The 23,030-nt window shown below is 44.6% G+C and overlaps 2 protein-coding genes across 2 annotated transcripts in view; one reads left to right on the top strand and one right to left on the bottom strand.

Moving 5' to 3' along the window:
- Positions 1-6,209, bottom strand: part of LOC133369005 (polycystin-1-like protein 2) — an 89,527-nt gene extending 83,318 nt beyond the window's left edge. The window contains exons 1-2 of the mRNA XM_061593780.1: positions 5,909-6,209; positions 648-812 (exon numbers count right to left, since the gene is read on the bottom strand). Of these exons, the coding sequence (XP_061449764.1) occupies positions 648-812; positions 5,909-6,209 (466 nt within the window). The remainder of the gene's footprint in view (positions 1-647; positions 813-5,908) is intronic.
- Positions 6,210-21,864: 15,655 nt separating this feature from the next.
- BCO1 (beta-carotene oxygenase 1) overlaps positions 21,865-23,030 on the top strand; it is a 50,446-nt gene continuing 49,280 nt past the window's right edge. Inside the window, exon 1 of the mRNA XM_061593856.1 lies at positions 21,865-21,986. Coding sequence (XP_061449840.1) covers positions 21,902-21,986 — 85 coding nt within the window. The 5' untranslated portion in view covers positions 21,865-21,901. The remainder of the gene's footprint in view (positions 21,987-23,030) is intronic.

The following is a 23,030-nucleotide window of genomic DNA, read 5'->3' as shown; positions in this document are numbered from 1 at the left end:
CCTGCTTTATGGAGGACAGCCCCTTATTTGAGATGTCTTCTGTTTGGACAGCTGTCTGATCCAGGTTCAGTTTAAAGATATAGAATCAAAAGATTGAAGTTGCCCATCAACCATTATTACCTCAATAGCAGACTAAGGAGGCACACAGGTCACCTGAGGTGCTTCTAGACAACCTGTTTATTGGTCCTGATTTGTTTGCAGGGAGATTAGACAACACGGGCTGTTTATGATCACTCGTTCTGATTTGTTTTGGGGGAAGTCAGATGATGTGCATCAAAGCAAATGTTTTCCCAAACTTTCCTTTGCATTGTCCCACCACTTTCATTATGGCACAAAGTCCAATCTTTTGGGGAAGCAGGTTTCTTTGCACAAGATCTCCCAATCGACTATATTTGTGCAATTTGAATTTGCCAATCTGAGATGGAATCCCATGTGAAAATAGTGACAGTCTGGAAGCACCCCTGGCCACTTATCTTACTATGGTGAGATATACTGTACTACTATTTAAATTATAGTAATTATTTCTAAATTCACACCTATAAATATACATAAGCAAATCTGTACGAATCTGTGCAAATCTCTCTCTTACTTTTTTACCTCCTTTTGCCTGATGTGCAATGTAAGTAGCCACCCTAACGAGCTCTTACCAAACTCGCAGATAAAGTCAAATTCCTGGCTGCAGTTCTCTGTTATACCCCAATCATAGCCAGAATTTTTCAGGATATAGCCACACGAAGACAAGAGGACTGAAGGCAGATCTTGGTGCCACTTGGTGAAGGTGATATTCGAGGTATCCAGCCAAACCATGGAGCCTGCATAGACAGAAACCTGCATAGTGAGTGTATATACACTACCAATTGTCTATGCGACAGGTAGGGATGGAACCATTTGTCAACTATAGTTCTCTCAGTTTCTCAGTTTTCTACTCTTAAATTTGGTTCTCCACATTTCTGCAGCAATTGGCAATTTTTTAAAAAAATTATCATGAAATTCCCAGCATTTTAGCTCAAATTTCTTCTAATAAACACATTTTTGTATGCAGTTTTAACTAAGGAACACACTGATGCAAGCAGTTTCTCCTAATATATTGCATTTTTGCATGTTACTTTCATGGATATATGCAATTTTATGCACATTATCTCCTGTGCATGTTTGTAAACATTGTTTGGTTGGAGAACTGCATTCTGATGAGTGCATATTTTGAAAGATGACTATGTTTCGGCTCTCACAGTGTTTCAGAAAGTGTGGATTTGATAGATTCAGCTTTTAATGTGAACCAAATCAAATTTCTCCCTCATCCCTTGCTGCAGAAAAAAGAGCCTGCCAAGATCTCCTTATTTGGACAATAGGAACCGCCAAATCTGTCAATTCACATTTCTCTGTTTCTCATTTTTCCAGTCTTAAATACAGTTTGCCTCATTCTGGCATCAGTTTGCAATTATTTTTATTTTTATTTAAAAGTCCATAAAAATTTGTCAGCATTTTAGTACACTTTTCCTACCACACAGTTTTGTAAGCAATTTTCTGCAATATAATGCATTTTGTTATAATGCTGTTATGTGCATTTTAATACACATGTTCCCCTAATATATGCATAGTGTACACATTTCTGATTGCATCACAAAATTCAGGGAAGTGTGAATTTCAAAGGATAGCAGTGTTTTGGTCTGCTTTTTTTTTTTTTTTTGGAAGTGAGAATTGGGTAGCTTCACATTAAAATGTGAACCAAACCAAATTTCTTCCCCATTTCTATAGGATAATGGTCCTAAGGAAATCCAAAGCAGATTTTGTGCACACCCGCAAGGCTGTCAGGTGGAGACAGCCCCAAATCAACCAGGGTCAGGTTAGATCTCCCAGAGGGATCCAGGCCTGTCAGGGGGCAGGACATTTGACAGGAAAAAGGTGCTTTAGCTGAGTGCACCTGTTCCCAGCAGGGGAGTACACACTTGCAGTCAAACTGAGCAGGATTGAACTATCTGATCACCAGCGGAAGGTGCAATCCTGCTGGTTGTAGGGATCTGCTTTGCCAGAGTGCTCTCTGCTCACCAGCTGATGAGCAGAGGATTTAATCCTGCAGGCTGCAGGGGTCTGCTTCGCTAGCATGTCCTCCACAGGAAACGTGCTGGCAACACAGCACCCAGCAGGATTGAACTCTCCTGCTCGCTGCAGTGCCAACAGAGCAGGGGGAGGATACAGCATCTTCTTCCACTCCCCTTCCAATCATATGTTTAATTAGGGTTTTAAAAGCCTTAAACATTAGCCCACAGCCAGAGCTTGGAAAAGTTACTTTTTTGAACTACAACTCCCATCAGCCCAATCCAGTGGCCATGCTGGCTGGGGCTGATGGGAGTTGTAGTTTAAAAAAGTAACTTTTCCAAGCTCTGCCCACAGCCCTGAATTGATTCAGGTCTGGATCCGGGGGGGGGGCTGTGCATAATTCTATTGCCCAGCCTCTGCTTGAAGATCTCAGGAACAGAGAACCTCTCCCCAGGTCATTGGTTCCATTATCAGAAGAACAGAAGAACATAAGAAGAGCCTGCTGGATCAGGCCAGTGGCCCATCTAGTCCAGCATCCTGTTCTTTCAGTGGCCAACCAGCTGCCTGGGGGAAGCCCGCAAGCAGGACCCGAGTGCAAGAACACTCTCCCCTCCCGAGGCTTCCGGCAACTGGTTTTCAGAAGCATGCTGCCTCTGACTAGGGTGGCAGAGCACAGCCATCATGGCTAGTAGCCATTGATAGCCCTGTCCTCCATGAATTTGTCTAATCTTCTTTTAAAGCCATCCAAGCTGGTGGCCATTACTGCATCTTGTGGGAGCAAATTCCATAGTTTAACTATGCGCTGAGTAAAAGAAGTACTTCCTTTTGTCTATCCTGAATCTTCCAACATTCAGCTTCTCTGAATGTCCACGAGTTCTAGTATTATGAGAGAGGGAGAAAAATTTTTCTCTATCCACTTTCTCAATGCCATGCATAATTTTATACACTTCTATCATGTCTCCTCTGACCTGCCTTTTCTCAAAACTAAAAACCCCAAATGCTGCAACCTTTCCTCATAAGGGAGTCACTCCATCCCCTTGATCATTCTGGTTGCCCTCTTCTGAACCTTTTCCAACTCTAGAATATCCTTTTTGAGATGAGGCGACCAGAACTGTACACAGTATTCCAAATGCGGCCGCACCATAGATTTATACAACGGCATTATGATATCGGCTGTTTTATTTTCAGTACCTTTCCTAATTATCCCTAGCATGGAATTTGCCTTTTTCACAGCTGCCGCACACTGGGTCGACATTTTCATCGTGCTGTCCACTACAACCCCGAGGTCTCTCTCCTGGTCGGTCACCGCCAGTTCAGACCCCATGAGCATATATGTGAAATTCAGATTTTTTGCTCCAATATGCATAATTTTACACTTCTTTATACTGAATTACATTTGCCATTTTTCTGCCCATTCACTCAGTTTGGAGAGGTCTTTTTGGAGCTCTTCGCAATCCCTTTTTGTTTTAACAACCCTGAACAATTTAATATCATCAGCAAACTTGGCCACTTCAGTGCTCACTCCTAATTCTAGGTCGTTAATGAACATGTTGAAAAGTACAGGTCCCAATACCGATCCTTGAGGAACTCCACTTTCTACAGCCCTCCATTGGGAGAACTGTCCATTTATTCCTACTCTCTGCTTTCTGCTTCTTAACCAATTCCTTATCCACGAGAGGACCTCTCCTCTTATTCCATGACTGCTAAGCTTCCTCAGAAGTCTTTGGTGAGGTACCTTGTCAAACGCTTTTTGAAAGTAAGTACACTATGTCCACTGGATCACCTCTATCTATATGCTTGTTGACACTCTCAAAGAATTCTAATAGGTTAATCTAGCTTTAATAATACTTTCTACCAGTTTTCCAGGGACAGAAGTTAAGCTAACTGGCCTGTAATTGCCGGGATCCCCCCTGGATCCCTTTTTGAAGATTGGTGTTACATTTGCCACTTTCCAGTCCTCAGGCACAGAGGAGGACCCGAGGGACAAGTTACATATTTTAGTTAGCACATCAGCAATTTCACATTTGAGTTCCTTGAGAACTCTCGGGTGGATGCCATCCGGGCCTGATGATTTGTCAGTTTTTATATTGTCCACTAAGCCTAGAATTTCGTCTCTCGTTACCACTATTTGTCTCAGTTACTCAGAATCCCTTCCTGCAAATCTTAGTTCAGGTTCAGGGATCTGCCCTATATCTTCCACTGTGAAGACAGATGCAAAGAATTCATTTAGCTTCTCTGCAATCTCCTTATCGTTCTTTAGTACACCTTTGACTCCCTTATCATCCAAGGGTCCAATCGCATCCCTAGATGATCTCTTGCTTTGAATGTATTTATAGAATTTTTTGTTGTTGGTTTTTATGTTCTTAGCAATGTGCTTTTTTAGCATCCCTTATTGTCTTCTTGCATTTCTTTTGCCAGAGTTTGTGTTCCTTTTTATTTTCTTCATTCGGACAAGACTTCCATTTTCTGAAGGAAGACGTTTTGCCTCTAAGAGCTTCCTTGACTTTGTTCGTTAACCATGCTGGCATCTTCTTGGCCCTGGCGGTACCTTTTCTAATCTGTGGTATGCACTCCAGTTGAGCTTCTAATAAGTGTTTTTAAACAACTTCCAAGCATTTTCGAGTGATGTGACCCTCTGGACTTTGTTTTTCAGCTTTCTGTTTACCAATCCCCTCATTTTTGTGAAGTTTCCTCTTTTGAAGTCAAATGTGACCATGTTGGATTTCCTTGGCAATCGGTCATTTACATGTATGTTTAATTTAATAGCACTATGATCACTGCTCCCAATCGGTTCAACAACACTTACATCTCGCACCAGGTCCCGGTCCCCACTGAGGATTAAGTCCAGGGTTGCCGTCCCTCTGGTCAGTTCCATGACCAACTGGTCTAGGGCATAGTCATTTAGAATATCTAGAAATTTTGCTTTTTTGTCATGACTGGAACATATCAACCTGCCCTAACTCTTAAAAAAGCCCCCCTAATCTTCAACCAACGTTCCTCCTCCTGTAACTTAAATCCATTCGTTCTAATGTTGCCCCCTAAGAACAAGTTTTTGCCCTCTTCTACTTGACGGACCTTCAAGTGATTGAACTTGCTTCAAATATACTTGGCTCCTCATGCATGCAAACAAAATGTTTTTGCACAACATCATTGGCATCAAACTGACAGCCCATATCCCACCCATTTAATATGGATTTACCTTTTCCTAAAAAAAAAACTATCTTTAAATAAACAAAAACCAAATGTGTTTCCAATTATCTGTTTGCAGTATCTGAATGACCTTTTACAATATTAAGCCTCCATCTGAAAGTCCAACATATCGCTAGCATAACATTTTTGAAAATTGCTTCATCTTCTTTTGTCATTTAGAAGCACCCCATCTGGTTCCTTATTCTTACACAGCCTCTGTCTCCCCAGCTGCATTTTCTAAGGAACACTTATTTTAAATTCAACCATTAAAACTAGAAGCTTGATTGGGGAAAAAAGATTAAAGCAGCGATATCCAGTGCTCTGCATTTTCCGTTAGTTAGATATGCATTGTGCAAGGCGATTGCCATTTCACAGATCTCAGGAATCCAGTTTAAATGGGACTCTGTCACCAGCAGGATTTGGTTGGCTAACATCTCATCAGTGAAACAATGAAAACATTCTTAGTATAATTTGATCCACTGATGTTCTGCATGCTTGTTTATGTTTTACATTTATATCCCACCTTTCTTCTAAGGAACTCAAGGTGACGATACATAGTTCGCCCTAACCCCCATTTTATCCTCACGACAAACCTGTGAGGGAGGCTAGGCTCAAAAAGTGCAGCCGGCCTGAGGTCACTCTGCCCTGCCCAGTATTACGCAGAACTCTTATCTTTTCCTACCTTCGGTAGTCTCATTTGAGGCAGAACTGTAGGTTATCCCAATCCACCACTCTTTGTCCTCAGAGATGTGCTCCTGCAAAAATGTCTGGGTTTCCTCATTTTCAATAAAGACCAGGTGGCCCCCTCCTCTCTCGCACCAGCTCTGGGCACTCGTGAACGTGCGCTGGAGCCTCACAAACTCATAGCACGACTGGTTGAAAGCCACTTGATATTTTGAACACGGTATCCCTTCCACAGGGGTTAAATCCTCTGCGGTTGAACATAAGGCAAGAAGGACAAGAATTATGACAAGAAGCTTCATGCTTGGCTCAACGGCTCACTAAGTCCTGTCTGGGGACTGATGGGAGCCCACCACTCTTTGTGACCCTTCCTGCAGATCTTTGGGGTGTCATTCTATTCTAGCATTTGTTCCCCTCCCTCTTCCCTTCCCTGGATAATACTAGCAACAGTCTGTGGAACAGCTTGCTCCCAATAAACAAAGGTTATTGCATCTGCAAATGCCCAGGGGGGGGAGAAAGATGGCCTGACGCTAAGATGCACCAATGGATATGAGAAAGGCCATTGTTCAAACTGTCCATCTCCAAATGAAGACAGCATACGCAGTGGGCTTTCATTTATAACCTTCCATGTGAGCGGAGAAGATTACTTTGATATATATATACACAGTGGGCACACGGCAACTGAAGATAAAGGACCCTGTAAAAGAAGCTATTGTACTTTTATGGCTGGGCATTCAACCTCAAAATAGCAATTTAGAAACCAAGAAAGCTGGTGCCCCATGATAATCAGGCAGAAATTATGTATGTGCAATAAGGCATTGGGACTGCTGGGGTGTAGTCATCTGGGGTCTCAGACCCCTTACTTTTTGGGGAGCAGGGTCCCAGCAGAGTCCCTATGTCTCCAGCATCCTACAAGCCAATCAGAATGAAAGGGGAATGTCTTCTGATATGCCTTCTTGTCCTTTCCTGCTTACTGAAGCCAGAGTGAAAGGAGATGAGTCAGCCACTGAGAAGACTCTTCTCAGTAGCTAATATTCTCCCGGCTTATTGTGGGACAATGCATTGCACATTGCTATGAAGGATTAGCAAGGATCTCATTCTCAACCCAGCTGTGACTATCATGAAGGGACCCTACACTTCTGAATTTGCCACTACACTACTGTTCTTACTCAGAGTAGACCCTTTGAAACTGATGGACATGTCTAACTTAGGTCCATTAATTTCAATGGGGCTACTCTGAGAAGAACTTAGTTTGATACAAACCTCTGTTTTGCCACACATAAAGCAGGGCACATAAAGCACTTGCATGCACTAGAGATGGATGAATCTGTCAGTTTTGGTTTCTCTCGGATTCTCCTTTTTTCTGTCTTAAGCTCAGTTCTCCACATTTCAACATCATTTATTTTTTTAAAAAAGTCCTCATGGAAATTCATCAGCATTTTAGCCTGAATTCCTCCTAGCGTACACACTTTTGTATGCATTTTTGCCTAACGTACACATTTTTCATGCTACTTTCACAATGAACATTCAGGCACACTTTACACTAGGATATGCTTCGTTGTACACATTAATTGGCTGATGAACTGCATCGCAAAATTCAGAAAAGTGTGAATTTTGAAAGATGGCTCTTTCGGTTCATATGTTGTTTCAGAAAGCACTAATTTGATAGGTGTGCCCTTAAACGTGAACTGAATCTTCCCCATTAGTAGCACGTACCTTGATGCACATGGGCAGCCAATTCCAGCAGTTCTTCATCTTTAAATAAGGGGTGAAGGATTGTGGGAATGAGATACAGACAGCATGTGTAAATGGCTGAGGATGGATCAGGCCAGTGGAGGCTGAGCACCTTGGACAGCTCCTTGAAAGTTTGCGCTAAAACCCTGAGTGGATTCACTACCCCACTGACATGGGAGCCACCGGCTGCCACTGGATCAGGAAGTCTCCTGGTGCTGCAGCATACATCTAGATTTTTTAGCCTGCCATTGTGTGAACCAGCCGAGAGAGTTACCAGGATGGCAAAGATCAAAGACAGACGTAGCATTTTAAGCACAGCAAAAGCTTTTTGGTAACAGCCTGCTTGATACCCACTTTTTCCAAGTCTTAGGATGAGTTGACATCAACTGATTTTGCAAGCTTGCAAATGAACTGGGGAGAAAGTCCCTTTCCTTCCCTGATACTAATTAAGTTATAACTGTGATAGGCACATACAGGCCAGCACCTATTAAATCACCACATATGTATGTCTAATTAAGGTTTTAAAAACCCTAATTAAACATTGGCCGCACCTCCAAATCTATTGAGGGCCAGATCTGGGGTGGAACAGGTGGTCTCCAGGTCAGCCTGGATCAGCCCAGAGGGCTGCGCACAGCCATAAATGTGATGTGTGTTGAGGGATGAATTCTAGACTTCCTGAGAGTTTGCCCAGGTCTATGTGAATCTGCTGACTCCATCGGTTAAGCGGACCTCAGGCTCTTTTTAAAAACAGTATAATCTGAATACCTAACTTTCCTCTCGCAATGGAGACACACAGTGAAGAAGGAATTATAGGAATGTCCTAGAATGGACATTCTGCTTCTTTTTCTCCCACCTGTTTCCAGTGGTTCCCTTACTTAATTTTAGCCTCTGGACTTAATGATCTTAGAGGTGTGGGGGGGTTCTTTAGAGGGTAATGTGCAGTTGTTACTATCTAAATGATGGCCAGCAGGAGTGCAATCCTCTGGGGTCATGGGGGGCTGTAGATCCCCTTACTTTTTTGGGAGCAGGGTCCCAGCCAGATCCCTGTGTATGAGCCAATCAGCATGAAATGGGAGCATGTTAGCTACTGAGAAGAGTCCTTGCCCTTTCATGCTGATTGAAGCCAATCAAAGTGAAAGGAAGTGAGTCATCCACTGAGAAGACTCCTCTAAGTAGCTAACACACAGCCTCCTCTTGCTGATTGGCTCCAAGGGATGTCTGTTCTAGTGAAGTATGGACTTGCAAACTGACAGGGAGAGCAAGGGTGCTGAGGAAAAGTGGAAAGGGGGTGTGGCTGTGAGGGGGCATGGTGTGACTATCATGAAGGGATCCTGCACTTCTGAATTTGCCACTACACTGCTGAGCACAAGCCAGCGACCCACATCAGCTATGCTGTCACAGCAGGCAGCAGCAAAAAAGAGTAAAGAAAAAAGAAAACAGATATGAGTAATGAAACACATGGGAATTTTAAGAAATGAATAAGAAAACAAATGAGATCTTTAATACTGAAAAATAATAGGATTACAAACTATTTTCTTTTCTTGCATACCCTTTCTCTGCAAGTTTGCAGCAGAAACTTACACATTGTCAAAGAACAGATATGCATAAAATTTGCATATGATTTGCATGTGCGGGTTTATATGTACAGACGCACCTTTTGCTGCCATTTAAATAGAAATATAAGCCATTTTCCCACCATAGTGGGGGAGACTGTGGCCAGGTGGCCCGTCTGCCTGCTCAGTTCAGCTATCCAGGTGTTAACTGTGATGGGCAACTCTGAGGCACACCCGGTCTCCCTTCTTACAGTTCTTGATCTTTAAGCCAGGATTGGACTGGACAGCCCTTTAAAGAGAGGGTTGTCCTCCAATAGCCCTTCAAAGAGAGGATTATCCTCCATAAAGGAGGACACATGGCCACCCTAGAAGGTGATGCTGCATGCTGTTTGCACCGGCTGGTAAGGAGGAGAGAGACGGGAGAGGCCAGCAAGCCCACCTCTGTGTGCCTCCCTAGGAACCTTACCAGCCTTGAGGCCCATGAGTTTCATCAGGACTGGGAAGGGAAAAGAAACACCAGCTGTGGTTATTTGCCACTCCCTTTTTCTTTCCTGTTTGTTTGTTTTGCTCTGTCGCTATTGTGGACAAGGGATGGGAGGTTCTTGCTGCGCTTGCGGTCAGTGATTCATGCCACTCAGGCTGACAGCCTGGATAGGTTGGAGAGCGGATGTGTGTGTGTATGTGAAAGGTGTTCAGCTGCTCAAAAGCCACCAAGGGACAGTCTGTTGGCACAGAGGGGGGCCCTCTTTGGGTAGAAACACACTCCCTGTTCTGCTAGTTCCAATGCGTCTCCACCTCTCTTTTCTGAAAATGGGGGCACAGGACTCTAGTCAAACCATGCCTGTTTTTACTGTAAACCTGATGGGAGCAGCTTGAGTGTGTTTTAATTCAGCTTCAAAGAGATTTGCCAACTCATTGGCAAATCAACCATTCCCCCTCCAGGTGTGGCTAATGGAAACACTTTTGTGTAGATAATTTTAATTAATTAATTTAATATCCTACCCTTCCAGTTTTTACATGTTCATGTTCACCCAAATGTTCCCCATGCCCTCCAAGGCACTGCGCAGAAATGTGCCCCTTTCTAACAAAGGTTTCCTTGATTCCTCAGAGCCCATTTCATAACATACTTTCTTCTGCATTATATAAGCTTAGTCAGCTAATCCAGCTGCTGCTGTCACAAGGCTATTGAGGTGCTTATCTTAATTGGTAAGATGACTGTAATAAATCCTCCCTTGATAAGCTATCTTGACTGGGTACAAAAACTAACCCTTGTGTCAAGTTTTCACATTCAGTACATGCACTCAAAGTTAACAACTGAGACTTAAGGCTGCAAACCTACACCCACCAGTGTGTATGTCCCACTAAATTCAGTTGGACTGGCTTCTAAATAGACATGCTAGGATTGCACTCAAAGACTCATTGCCAACTCTTTATTTAGCATTCCATTTATACCCCACCTTTCCTCCAAGGAGCTCAAGGTGGTGTTCATGGTTCTCCCCTTTTCTATTTTATCCTCACAGGAACCCTGTAAGGTAGGTTAGGCTAAGAGCCTGTGACTGGCCCAGTGAACTTCATGGCTAAGTTGAGATTTGAATCCTGGTTTCCCAGGTCCTAGTCCAATCACCTAACCACTACATCACACTGGCTACAACATGTTACTTCTAACAAGGGCAATGCACATGATCCTCCCAGAGTACAGATTCTGCAATTGGTAGGGTGCACAACCAAGTTTGAGATTTGCATGGACTGCCTCATGTGCAGATTCCCATGCGCATATTCCATTCCGTCGGCCACCAAAACTGGGTGGATTCACCTAACCACTACATCACACTGGCTACAACATGTTACTTCTAACAAGGGCAATGCACATGATCCTCCCAGAGTACAGATTCTGCAATTGGTAGGGTGCACAACCAAGTTTGAGATTTGCATGGACTGCCTCATGTGCAGATTCCCATGCGCATATTCCATTCCGTCGGCCACCAAAACTGGGTGGATTCTATTGTATTAATACATTCACATGTAATGCTAAGCCATTGTTTATCACTACATGAGTAGTAATGAGCCTGAACAAAATGTAGGGATGGGCAAGAATTCCGATTCAGTTCCTATTTCAAGCCAAATCTATCAAATTCATACTTTCCAAAACAATATGAGAACCAAAACACAGCCATCCTTCGAAAGTTGCACTTACTCGAATTTTGTGATGTAGTTCGCCAACCAAGCAATGTTTACAAAAAGGGGAAAGTGTGCATAGAAATGAATATATATGAGTGAAAACATGCAAAAAAAAAGCATTATATGATGAGAAATGGCTTCCAAAAATGTGTACATTAGTCAAAATTGCTTACAAAATTGTGTTCATTAGTACTAAAATGCTGGAGAATTTTCATGAGGATTTAACAAAAATAGCAAATTGCTCCAGAAATGTGGAGACCTGAATTTAAGATTGGGAAAATGAGAAACCAAAACTGATAGATCTTTCCATCCCTAGCAAAATGCCAGGCTTGCATGCTCTCCTCCCCCCATCTGGCTAGGTGGAAGACTTCTGTGGAAATTAGTTTCCCTTTCAGAGATTAGCTTGTCTTGTTGATGAACCAAGAATTCCAAACTCTGTTAAGTTTCAAAACAAACCACCTTCAAACTACAGTTTATGAAGCTAGCTTGTTGCTGAACTAACCAGAGTTTGTTTTAAGCCAATGCACTTGAGGAAACGAGTCAGATTTGTTCTGGATTTGAGAAGGAGGAGCCCACAGGGCATGGTAGGCTGGTGGATGCAGCACTGTGGATAGCTCCAAGTGTGCAGCTTCCTCCAACAAAGGCTGGAAGCAATCTGAGCCCTTTTGGGCCTCTGCAACGTCAGAAGCTTTGTACTGAGTCAGACCATTGATCCATTGAGCTCAGTATTGTCTGCACTGACTGGCAGCAGCTCTCCAGGTTTTCAGGCAGGGCTCTCTCGCAGCCCTAACTGGAGATGACAGGGATTGAACCTGGGACTTTCTGCAAGCAGAGCAGATGTTCAACCACTGAGCTATGGCCCTTCGCCAAGTCTACATCTTCTAGGCTGCATTCAGATCTGGGGTTTATTGGATTAGTTTTACTGATTATATTTATAGCGCTTCTGTCTCAATTTCTAACATTCCTTTCGCACTGCTGTACCTGTTGCTTTATGGAACTGGTGGTGCCTACCCTTTGGAATTCCCTCCCCTTAAATATTAGACAGGCACCATCTCTGTTGTCTTTTCAGTGCCTGCTGAAGAAGACCTTCCTCTTTCAACAAGCCCTTTAAGTAGAGACCTTATCCCAGTCTGTGTCTATGTTGGAATTGCTTTTTAAGATTTTTAAAATATTTTTTTAACAGTGTTTTTATGATGTTTTGTTTTAAGGACGTTTTTAAGATGTTTTGTTTTTAAGATGTTTTTAGTGTTTTGACCCTTGTTTGCCGCACTGGGCTCCTTCTGGGAGGAAGAGCAGGATATAAATTTAATAAATAAATGTAATAAAATAATGTTATTGGACATGTTGTCACTCCCCCACCCTTTCTGCAGATGTGCCCTTCTGTTCCCCCATGAAAACGGCCAGAAGGATCAGTAGCCAGCCAAATTTTGTCACTTCAGTTCTGCAATTTTCTTTGTTAATGGGATTGCAAATGGATATTTTTCTGGAAGCGATTACCATGGAAATGAGTGCTAAACTTCTGCTATATTCTGCTAGATTTCCAGAAGTGGCTTTTATGTTCAGATGCAGAAATTATCAGGTAAGGAAATGTCAGGAAAATGGAATGAAGTGCTGTCTGAGTGCAATGCTAGACATCACCCTCTTGTGCAGACCTTTGTGTTTTAAAAGGGCTATCCCTGTGGCCTGAAGATGGGCACTTTTCCTATATTCTGTGGCCTCCTTCATGATGCATGCCCTGCACCATTGCACTGGCAAAGTCATGTGGACAGCACTCAGTTCCTCAGGCACAGGGAAAGGAAGGCGCTAGGGCCATGGTTATGGCTTTACAAACCCTGGTTCCATGGGAGGTGGTTCAGTGGACTCCTGCCAGCTGGTCTTGGGTTCAGTAGTCTCCCAGTCACCAGCATCTGGCTCAGAGCCTGGAACCTGGTTTGACTCCTCAGCCACTAATCATGGCTTGGTGTCAAGGGCACTGTTGGATCCCTGAGTCCATCCATAAGTCCACCGTAAGATTAAATGATGCCAGATAATATATGTTGCTGCAGGTGTCTGAGCTGGAGCTGTTCTTTGGTCCACTGTAAGATTCAGTGGGGGGCATTGAAGCTGATGGGTGTGGCTAACTTAGGTTCATTAATTTCAGGGGGTCTACTCTGAGTAGGACTTTGGGTGGTGTTCAACTAAGTCTACTCAGAGTAGGCCTATTGAAATTAATGGTCCTAAGTTAGTCATGTCCATTAACTTCAGTAGGTCTACTCTGAGTAGGACTAGCTTTAGATACAACCCACAATTTGCTTACTCAAGAGCTTTCTAGGTGATGTTAGTGGGTAGAATGGGCACATGCAAGGGGAGCAGGATTGTGGCAGCTAGCTTCACATGGGGGTGTTGGAAGGTCTGAAGGACGCCCATGCATCTGCAAGCATCCTGCTATCACAGGCAGTATGCCCCTGAAAACCAGTTGCTGGAAATTGCAACTGGGGAGAGAGCTGTTATGCTCAGGTCCTGCTTGTGGGCTTCCCAAGGGCATCTGGTTGGCCACTGTGAGAACAAGATGCTGGACTAGATGGGCCACTGGCCTGATCCTGGAGGGCTCTTTCTAGGTTCTTAAGCGCACATGCATAAGGAACTCTCTGCAATATCATGAAACCTTGATTAATGCTCAGGTATTAAATACACTTTTATTTTATTGCAAACAGAGATCGTATCTCAAAGAATATGATTAGACTTTGCAACTCCTGGCATAAGGCGATAACACCCAATCAGTTTCAATTAAGATATTTCACTTCACTCTGACCTTACCCATTTTGCTGTTGCATTCTCTGGTTCATAACACAGTCTGGGCAGATTCATATCTGCACCAAGATTGCAGCTACTATCATTTACAGACCCTGTTTTTACTACTGAATTATGGAATTGTAAAGTGCACCCAATAAAAGAGCTTAATTGTTTAAAAACAATTAAGCCTGCTTCATTTTGTACAGCAACATTATGTCCCTCACGCAGATAAATGATGGGATCAAAGGTCACTAGCTATTGACAACTAAGATATCATTGCTGTTGACTGTAATAAATAGAAATGAACAAGAGGGTCCTGCAGCAAAAGGTTGCAGCATGGAGAGCTCCTGCTCAGGTTTCCAAACAGTACACACCATTCCATTCCTTCTCCTGCCTTGTTTTACCATTCCATCATCCAGCTTTGCCTCTTTTGGAGCCAAAGAAGGCTATGCACTTTTGATGTCCTCCAAACAGCTTTTCTGCTTTCCATTTCTTTGTCATGCTCTGGACAGAATGTTGGGAACAGAGTATTACATTCACAGATTGGGCCTCTGTGGTATCCATTTTAAAACATGCAATGGATAGCTTAGTGCTGAAGCACAGACGTGGCATGTAAAATGTCCCAGGTTTGTTTAGGTTGGGTTATGTTCAACAAATTCCTACTCAGAGTAGACCCATTAACTTAAATGGGCCTACTCTAAGTAAGAATAGCATTGTATACCACCTGTTGTATCCAATGTAGCACTAAGTTAAAGTCACTTAGCGGTATACTTGTTCCACTGGGGAAATGTTTTGTGCCAGTGGAAAGTTGTACAAGAGAATGCATAAACAGGTTGCAGGTAACTTGGCTGCATAATAGTGCGATCTGTTGTGCAACAAGTTTCTATTAGGGCAACTGTTGTACTATATTCCCCCAGTGTGTGTTAGTTTTAATTACTGATATTCTCTCCTTTTTTCTTTCTGTTTTGATAGCAAAATGACAGAGTAAATTAATCTTTATGCCCTTAGCTGTGGTCAAAGGAAGTAGGGCCTGCAAACAGGAAACTTCTAATTAAAGGCACATGAACCTATAAAAGTCTAAATAGTGCTTTGTTTGCCCTGGAGAGACTGCATCATAATTTTTTTTAAATTGCCACAAATCAGGTTTGTAGGGGGTCAAAACAGGAGGACAAACCTAGAAAGCATTGGAATGCAATAGGCTAATGTTGCCTGGATTCTCCGCAAAAAAACAACAACCGCTACTGTACCTACTGTAACATATTCCCCTAGCTTTGGTTTTACTTTATAAGGAAAAGATCAAGATTAGGACCTCTGTGCTTTTCTCATATTGGGTAGCACCATCCTGCACTGTGGTGTAGTAGTTAGAGTGCTGGGCTGAATAAGGTTTAAATCCTTACTCAGCCATGAAACTCACTGGGTGACCTTGGGGCAGTTGCTGCCTCTCAGTTTAACCTACCTCACAGGGTTGTTGTGAGGATAAGATAGAGAGTGGGAGAAGCATGTATGCCACCTTGAGCTCCTTGGGGGAATGGTGGGATAAAAATGCAATCATAAAATAAAATCAATATTCCAAGGCTCATGTGGAGCATATAACCTCACTGTTTGTGCTGTTCAGGTTTGTTCTACCTCCACTATGGAAAGCAGTGTGCCTCTGCATGTCAGTGGCTTGAAATCACAAGTTCAGGCTAGACCAAAGATAGAACTTTTTAGAGCACATAGAATTGCTCTCACAAGATGCGGTGATGGATGGTTTCAAACGAAGGATGAGACAGATTCATGGAGGATAAAGCAATGTTCTACCTCCACTATTGAAGACAGTGTGCCTCTGCATGTCAGTGGCTTGAAATCACAAGTTGGGAGACTGCTGTTGCACCATTTTGCTTTTGGGGTTCCCATCAACATCTGGTTGGCCGCTGTGAGAACAGGATGCTGGGCTGGGTGGACCTCTGGTGTGATCCAACAGGGTTCTTCATATGTTCTTACACATTCTTAATAGTGGCGACTTATGGCTCCATGTCTGTGGGGCAGTGGAATACACTCCGGGATTAGTCCAAATGTTCAAGGAGCAAATTTTGAAGAATAGCTATATATATGTATATTCTGCCCTTCCTCCCAGTAGGAGCCCAGGGCAGCAAACAAAAGCACTAAAAACACGTTAAAACATCATAAATACAGACTTAAAAATATATTAAAACAAAAAATCTTTAAAACATTTTTTTAAAAAAGCTTTAAAAACACCTTTAAAAAAAGAAGAGGTTTTAAAACATATTAAAAAGCAATTCCAACACAGATGCAGACTGGGATAAAGTTTCAAAAATCTTGATGAAAGAGGAAGGTCTTCAGTAGGCACTGAAAACATAACAGAGATGGCGCCTGTCTAATATTTAAGGGGAAGGGATTCCAAAGGGTAGGTGCCACTACACTAAAGGTCCATTTCTTATGTTGTGCACAATGGACCTCTTGATAAGATGGTATCTGCAGGAGGCCCTCACCTGCAGAGCTCAGTGATCGACTGGGTATATAAGGGGTAAGATGGTCTTTCAGGTATCCTGGTCCCAAGCTGTATAGGGCTTTGTACACCAAAACTAGAACCTTGAACTTGGCCCAGTAGCTAATAGGTAGATGGTGCAATTCTTTCAGCAGTGGTTTGACATGTTGGAGATATCCTGCCCCAGTGAGCAGTCTCGCCACCACATTTGCACCAGCTGCAGCTTCCGGACCAACATCAAGGGCAGCCCAACATAGAGTGCATTACAGTAATTGAGCCTAGAGGTTACAAGTGCGTGGACAACAGTGGTCAACCTATCCCGGTCCAGAAACAGCTGCAGCTGTCTTACCATCTGAAGCTGGTAAAAGGCACTCCTAGCCACTGAGGTCACCTGGACCTCTAGTGACAAAGATGGATCCAGGAGCACCCTCAGACTACAGACCTGCTCTTTCAGAGGAAGTATGACCCCATCCAAAGCAGGCAACTGACCAATTATCTGAACTCGGGAACCACCAACCTATAGTGCCTCTGCCTTGCTAGGATTCAGACTCAGTTTATTGGCCCTCATCCAGCCCACCACCATGTCCAGGCAGCAGTCAAGGGCTTACATGGCCTCTCCCAATTCAGATGTTACAGAGAAATAGAGCTGGGTATCATCAGCGTACTACTGACACCTCGCCCCAAAGCTCCTGATGATCACTCCCAAGGGCTTCATATAGATGTTAAACAGCAGAGGAACAAGATGGTACCTTACAGCACCCTGCAGCACAACTGCCAGGGGGCCGAAAGACAATCACCCAATACTATTTTCTGAAAACAACCTTGGAGTTAGGATCGGAATCACTGTAAAACAGTGCCTCCAATACCCATCTCACCAACTCAGCCCAGAAGGATGCCATGGCCAATGGTATCAAAAGCCGCTGAGAGATCAAGTAAGAGTAACAGGGTTGCACTCCTCCTGTCCTTCTCCCGATAAAGGTCATCCATCAGGGAGACCAAGGCTGATTCAGTCCCATAACCAGGCCTGAACCCAGACTGGAATGGGTCAACATAACCTGTTTCATCCAAGAGTATTTGCAATTGTTGCTCCACAACCTTCTCAATCACCTTCCCTAAGAAGGGGATATTTGCAACCGGTTGGTAGTTCTCGCAAACCAGTAGGCCCAGGGTGGACTTTTTCAGGAGTGGTCGGATCACCACCTCTTTCAGGGTGGCTGGAACCACTCCCTCCCGCAACAATGTGTTGACTGCACCCTGGATCTACTCGGTCAAACACCCTCAGCAAGCTTTAATAAGCAAAGAAGGGCAAGGGTCAAGAGGACACATTGCTGGCTGCAGTGTCACAAGCACCTTGTCCACATCATCAGGCCGCATCAACTGAAAATGTTCCCAAGACGTTGCAGCAGACATTGCACTAGACACCTCACTGGGGACTAAAGTAGATGTGGATGGGGCATCAAGATTGCTACAGAGGCGAGCAATTTTACCCTCAAAGTGCCTTGCAAACAATTCACAGTGGGCCTCTGAAGGGTCTAAAACTCAATTTTCTGGAGTGGATGTCAACAGACCCATGACAATATGGAAACGCTCCACTGGGGGGGTTACTTGAGGATGCAACGGAGGCAGAGAAGTGGGCCTTCTTTGCTGCCCTCACTGCCACACAGTAGACATGGTTATGTTTTATGTGTGCCCAATCAGCCTCACAGCATGTCTTTCACCACTTGCGCTCTAGCCATTGTCCAGCCTGTTTCATTGCCCTTAGCTCACTGGTGTACCAAGGTGCAAACTGGGCTCCATAATGCCAGAGAGGGCACTCAGAGGCAACCGTGTCAAGATCCCAACACACCTCGCTGTTCCACAGCATGACAAGGGCTTCAACAGGGTCACCTGCTCTATCTACTGGAAACTCCCCAGGGCATTCAGGAATCCTGTGGATTTCGTTAGTCTCCAGGGGAGGACCATCTTCACCTGTCCACCACCCCTGCAGGGGAGGATTGGAGCCATGTCCAAACTTCACCAGGAAGTGGTCTGACCATGACAATGGGGTAACAGCCACACACACCCCATTCTCCAAACCACCCCTTCCTCCATCTGGAGCAAAAACCAAGTTGAGGATGTGTCCTGCCCTATGCATCAGGCTGGTGACAACTTGCAACCCGAGCCGGAATAATAGAGGCAGCCTCAGCATGGACGTTGAAATCACCCAGGACTATCATTCTGAGCTCCTCCAATACCACACCCAAGATGGCCTCCACCTGCTCAGTCTGAAAGCTGCTGGGCAGCAGGGTGGATGGTACACCACCAGCAGCCTTAGTTTCCTGTCTCCTTGGCCTGACATGAGGTGCAGGCCCTCACAGCCAGCTCCAAGACATAGTGGTTTCCTGGAGACAGAGATGGAAGTTCTGTAGACCACAGCAACTCCCTGCTGCCTGTGCTGGTGTTGCACTGAGTATTCAGGTGGGCAAAGCTGGGTCAGATCAATTCCTCCCAGCTCACCCACCCAGGTCTCAGTAATGCACACCAAATCAGCACCTTCATCCACAATCAAATCTTGGAAGAGTGTAGTCTTATTGTGTACCAATCTGGCGTTAAACAACAGCACACACAGGCCAGAGGGCACAGCAGATGAGCAACAAGGAACCCGTCCATGGGAGGAGTGGGAGCGAGGAACAAGGTGCAGATAGCCTTGCCCTCTTCTTCTATGATAGTTCACCACCTCCCCATGACTATACCTCCCTCTACCCATGATCACTGGAACTGGGGTGGTATCACCCATGTTCTACCTTACTAAGACTCCTCCTAAACACCTGGTATGGACCCAACAAGAGCCCACCAACAAAACCTACCTGAACCAGTTATCCCAGTAGGCCTCCGAGAGAATTGGGAACAGTCAGACCCACTCAATAACTTTCACACAGGGCACATCTACCCCCCCCCCGGTCTCACATCCAGGAGGGTCAGCCTTCTGCCAGTTACAGACTCTCACTCTGAAGGCATCTGGCGACTTTCTCCTATAATTCAGTTCACTGCACTGGCTCTCACCCTGTGCTGGAACTACATATTTACCATACACCCTCCCCACTACCAACCCCCTCTAGACTGCTTTAAAAAAATAGCAGGGGGTAGCGCCCTCGCCCTCAGGACTCCCCAAGGGCAGCCAAGCTTTTATGCCCCCTGACCTAGCCAGGAGCTGATGCAAGAGGCTGCAAGATTAACTGCAGCCTCTCTCTGGAGCTGGGGTCAGGCAGGGATCTCAGTCCTTGCAGCACTTACGAGGGACTTCAGCTGTCTCAAGAGACAGCAACCCAGAGGAGCAGACAAGCAAGCACCCAGATGCTCATTCCCAGGGCAGGTCTTCTCCAGTCCCCCAAAGCTGCAGCTCCCGCAAGATACCAATAATGACACATTGTCTAGAATCAAAGAAAATATGCTTCTTCCTTCAGAAATATTTACCCATTTACAAATATTAGGGAAATGTAACTGATAGATAAATCAACTAAAATTCATTGGATTAATTCATTACAGTTTCTCTGATCAGTTTGCAGCCCTAATAAGCAACATTAACTACCTTCGTTACAGTTATACTCCGTATGTCTTACCCCAGGGGTGGGGAACTTGCGGCCCTCCACATGTTGTTGGACTCCAACTCCCATCAACCCCAACCAGCATGACCAATGGTCAGGAACTATGGGAATTGTATTCCAGGAACATCCAAAGGGTTACAGGTTCCCCAGCCCTGTCTTAGCCCATATATGCTACATATGCCTACTCAACCACTTCGATCTGCAGTAGTTGCACTTTCACAGGTGCCGCTTAACTTTCATTCTCCATTTATGAGAAACTGATATTTTAGTCTGGCAACATCTGTTCTCTGGAACTCCCTGCCTCTTAATACGAGGCAGGCCTGCTAAAAAGTGTTTGTTTAGGCAAGCCTGCTGGGGCATGTAATTTTACCCTGTGCATTTGTTTTTTAAATCTGTGGTTATGTTTTGATCGTTTGACTATGCCTACTGTTTTCAAAGTCTTTTTGTTGCTCTAATGAATATTTTATCCCAGAGGTCCCCTTCCTGGTGTCCGCAAGCTTCATTCAGGTGGTCCGTGGCATGTCCACATTAAAACGTCATCTTGATTTTTCATTGCATTTTTATTGCTGGTTTTGTCGTATTACAGCTTGGGTTCTATAAAATGCAAATAATACAATCAAATACAATTTAAGAAATAAAAGAAACAATAAAAATACAGTTAAAATCCATCCAACATCTAGCATCGTCCATTACAATTGCTACAACAGGCAGGAAAAAATCATTCAGTGGTCTGACAAAACCATCAGCAATTTTCAAGAGGTACATACAGTCTGGAAACCACTGATCCCATTTAGCGTAAACTTGCTTAGATCTATTCGTGACTTTATTGTCGTGCACTAGCCTTGCTACATAAATAATAATAATAATTTGTTGATAATAATGATAATGATAATACAATAGTTGAGAATAAGGTTTGTTTATTATTCTCTTGCATATCAAAGTGGTAAAGACACAGGTGCTGGATGAAGTGAACTTTCCAAGCAAATAAAAAGCCAAGGTAGCCCTGATTTTGGGGGGCTTTCTCCTCAAACTGGGCAATTCAAAACCCAGCAAATTCAAGGCACCAGATAGCTGATTAGCCTTTCCCCTCTTTTTAAACTGGAGAACAGTTGGGAGGAGAGTCCAGAGTCTGTGAGTTCAAATCCCCGCTCATGTCTCCTGGGTGCAAAGGGCCAGCTAAAGATCACCCCACAGTGAGTGGCTCAGGGGTTACGTGTCCTGCCACCTGTGCAGCTGTGGGCAAGCTGCGTAGTCCCAATGAGCCCAGTTGCCCCCCAGCTGGCAGTTGCAGACAAGGAAGGGGCTAGCTTTTGCAGCTGTGGCAAGCTGAGCAGGCTCTAGCCAGCTGGGGAGAACTAGCCTCAGAGGGAGGCAACGGTATACTACCTCTGAATACCACTTACCATGAAAACCCTATTCATAGAGCAGCCATAAGTCGGGATCGACTTGAAGGCAGTCCATTTCCATTTGTCAAACTGGAGAAAGTGTGAACCAGAGGGAGGTGAAGTCAGTGCAGGGGATTAACGCTGGGCTGTTATAGACCACATGGCCAGCCTTCAGCCACTAACCGTAAGCTGGAGGCGGACTTTGTCTTTTACCCCTGTAAATATAAGCAAGCAGAAAACCGGTCTCTTCCCCCCCAACCCACCCCGCAGCACGAAACATTAACAACGCCAGCTGGGCAGATGGCAGCCCCTTCAGGGATGGTGGAAGCTATTTTTGCCCGGAATGTAGAGGAACACCCCGAGCCCCTCAAAGCAGAAGTGCGCGGTAAGTGCCCCAAGGGAGCTAGTCAATTGCAAAGGAAATCCCCAAGGTGGGAGGCGAAGGGGGAGTCCTGCACTTCTGCAGAGAAGTGTTATTTTTCCTCGCTTGGGACAAGCTTGGAACGAGAGATCTGAGAGACTGAGAGGGGGAAAGCGCCCTGACAGCATCTCCTTGCAATCGTTGCATCTTTGCTCAGAGCAGCAAGTCCCGCTGAGGGGGGGCGGGGTTGCTGACCAGGTAGAACGTTTAAGATCGCGGCTAAGTCAGATTACAGTTGGATTCCACACACATGTACACCTTTCTGTCTGTCTTTCCGTCTGTCTGTGAACATTTCCTACCACGTGGTATGGAGTGTGGATTCCCTGACATTGACACTGAGGCTCAACCTCCAGCTGGAACGGAAGAGGGTTAAATACATGGAAATCCCTAAAGCTATGCGGCGGCATCCACACCAGACACTTATCCCACATTAAACTGTCACGGATTCCCACAAATGATCCTGGGAAGGGTAGTTTGTAAAGGGTGCTGAGAGAGACCCCTCTTCCCCTCACAGGGCTACAATTCCCAGAGTGGGTTAACAGCCAATCCCTCTTCCCCAGAAACTCTGGGAATTGTAGCTCTGTGAGGGGAATCGGGGTCTCCTAACTCTCAGCACCCTTCGCAAACTACAGTTCCCAGCATACTTTGGGGGGAAGCCATGACTGCCTCCCTCACTCCCATTTCCCCCTGGTACTTCCACTTTTCCCTGGTCGTGGTTGAATGTGCTCTCATCTTTATGTTCCTCCTCCTCTTGCTGATACTTTACCTGCCTAGTCAGCAAGTTGCCCACTTCCTTGAAGCTTGCGTATAAATGTCGGGACACCCTGCTCTATTTTTCTTAGAATGGGTGACAGAAGATAATCATGAAATACTGTTTATCACATTTTGATCCTCTCCTCCTCCTCCAAGGAGTTCATGGCAGCATACATGATTCTCTCTCTCGCTCTCTCCCCACCCACCCCATTTGATCCTTGTCTAACAACAATCCTGTTTGGTAGGCTAAACGCA

Source organism: Rhineura floridana, chromosome 13 (genome assembly GCF_030035675.1).
Source record: "Rhineura floridana isolate rRhiFlo1 chromosome 13, rRhiFlo1.hap2, whole genome shotgun sequence".
Classification (NCBI taxonomy): domain Eukaryota; kingdom Metazoa; phylum Chordata; class Lepidosauria; order Squamata; family Rhineuridae; genus Rhineura; species Rhineura floridana.
This window is presented reverse-complemented; position numbering and strand designations above follow the sequence as displayed.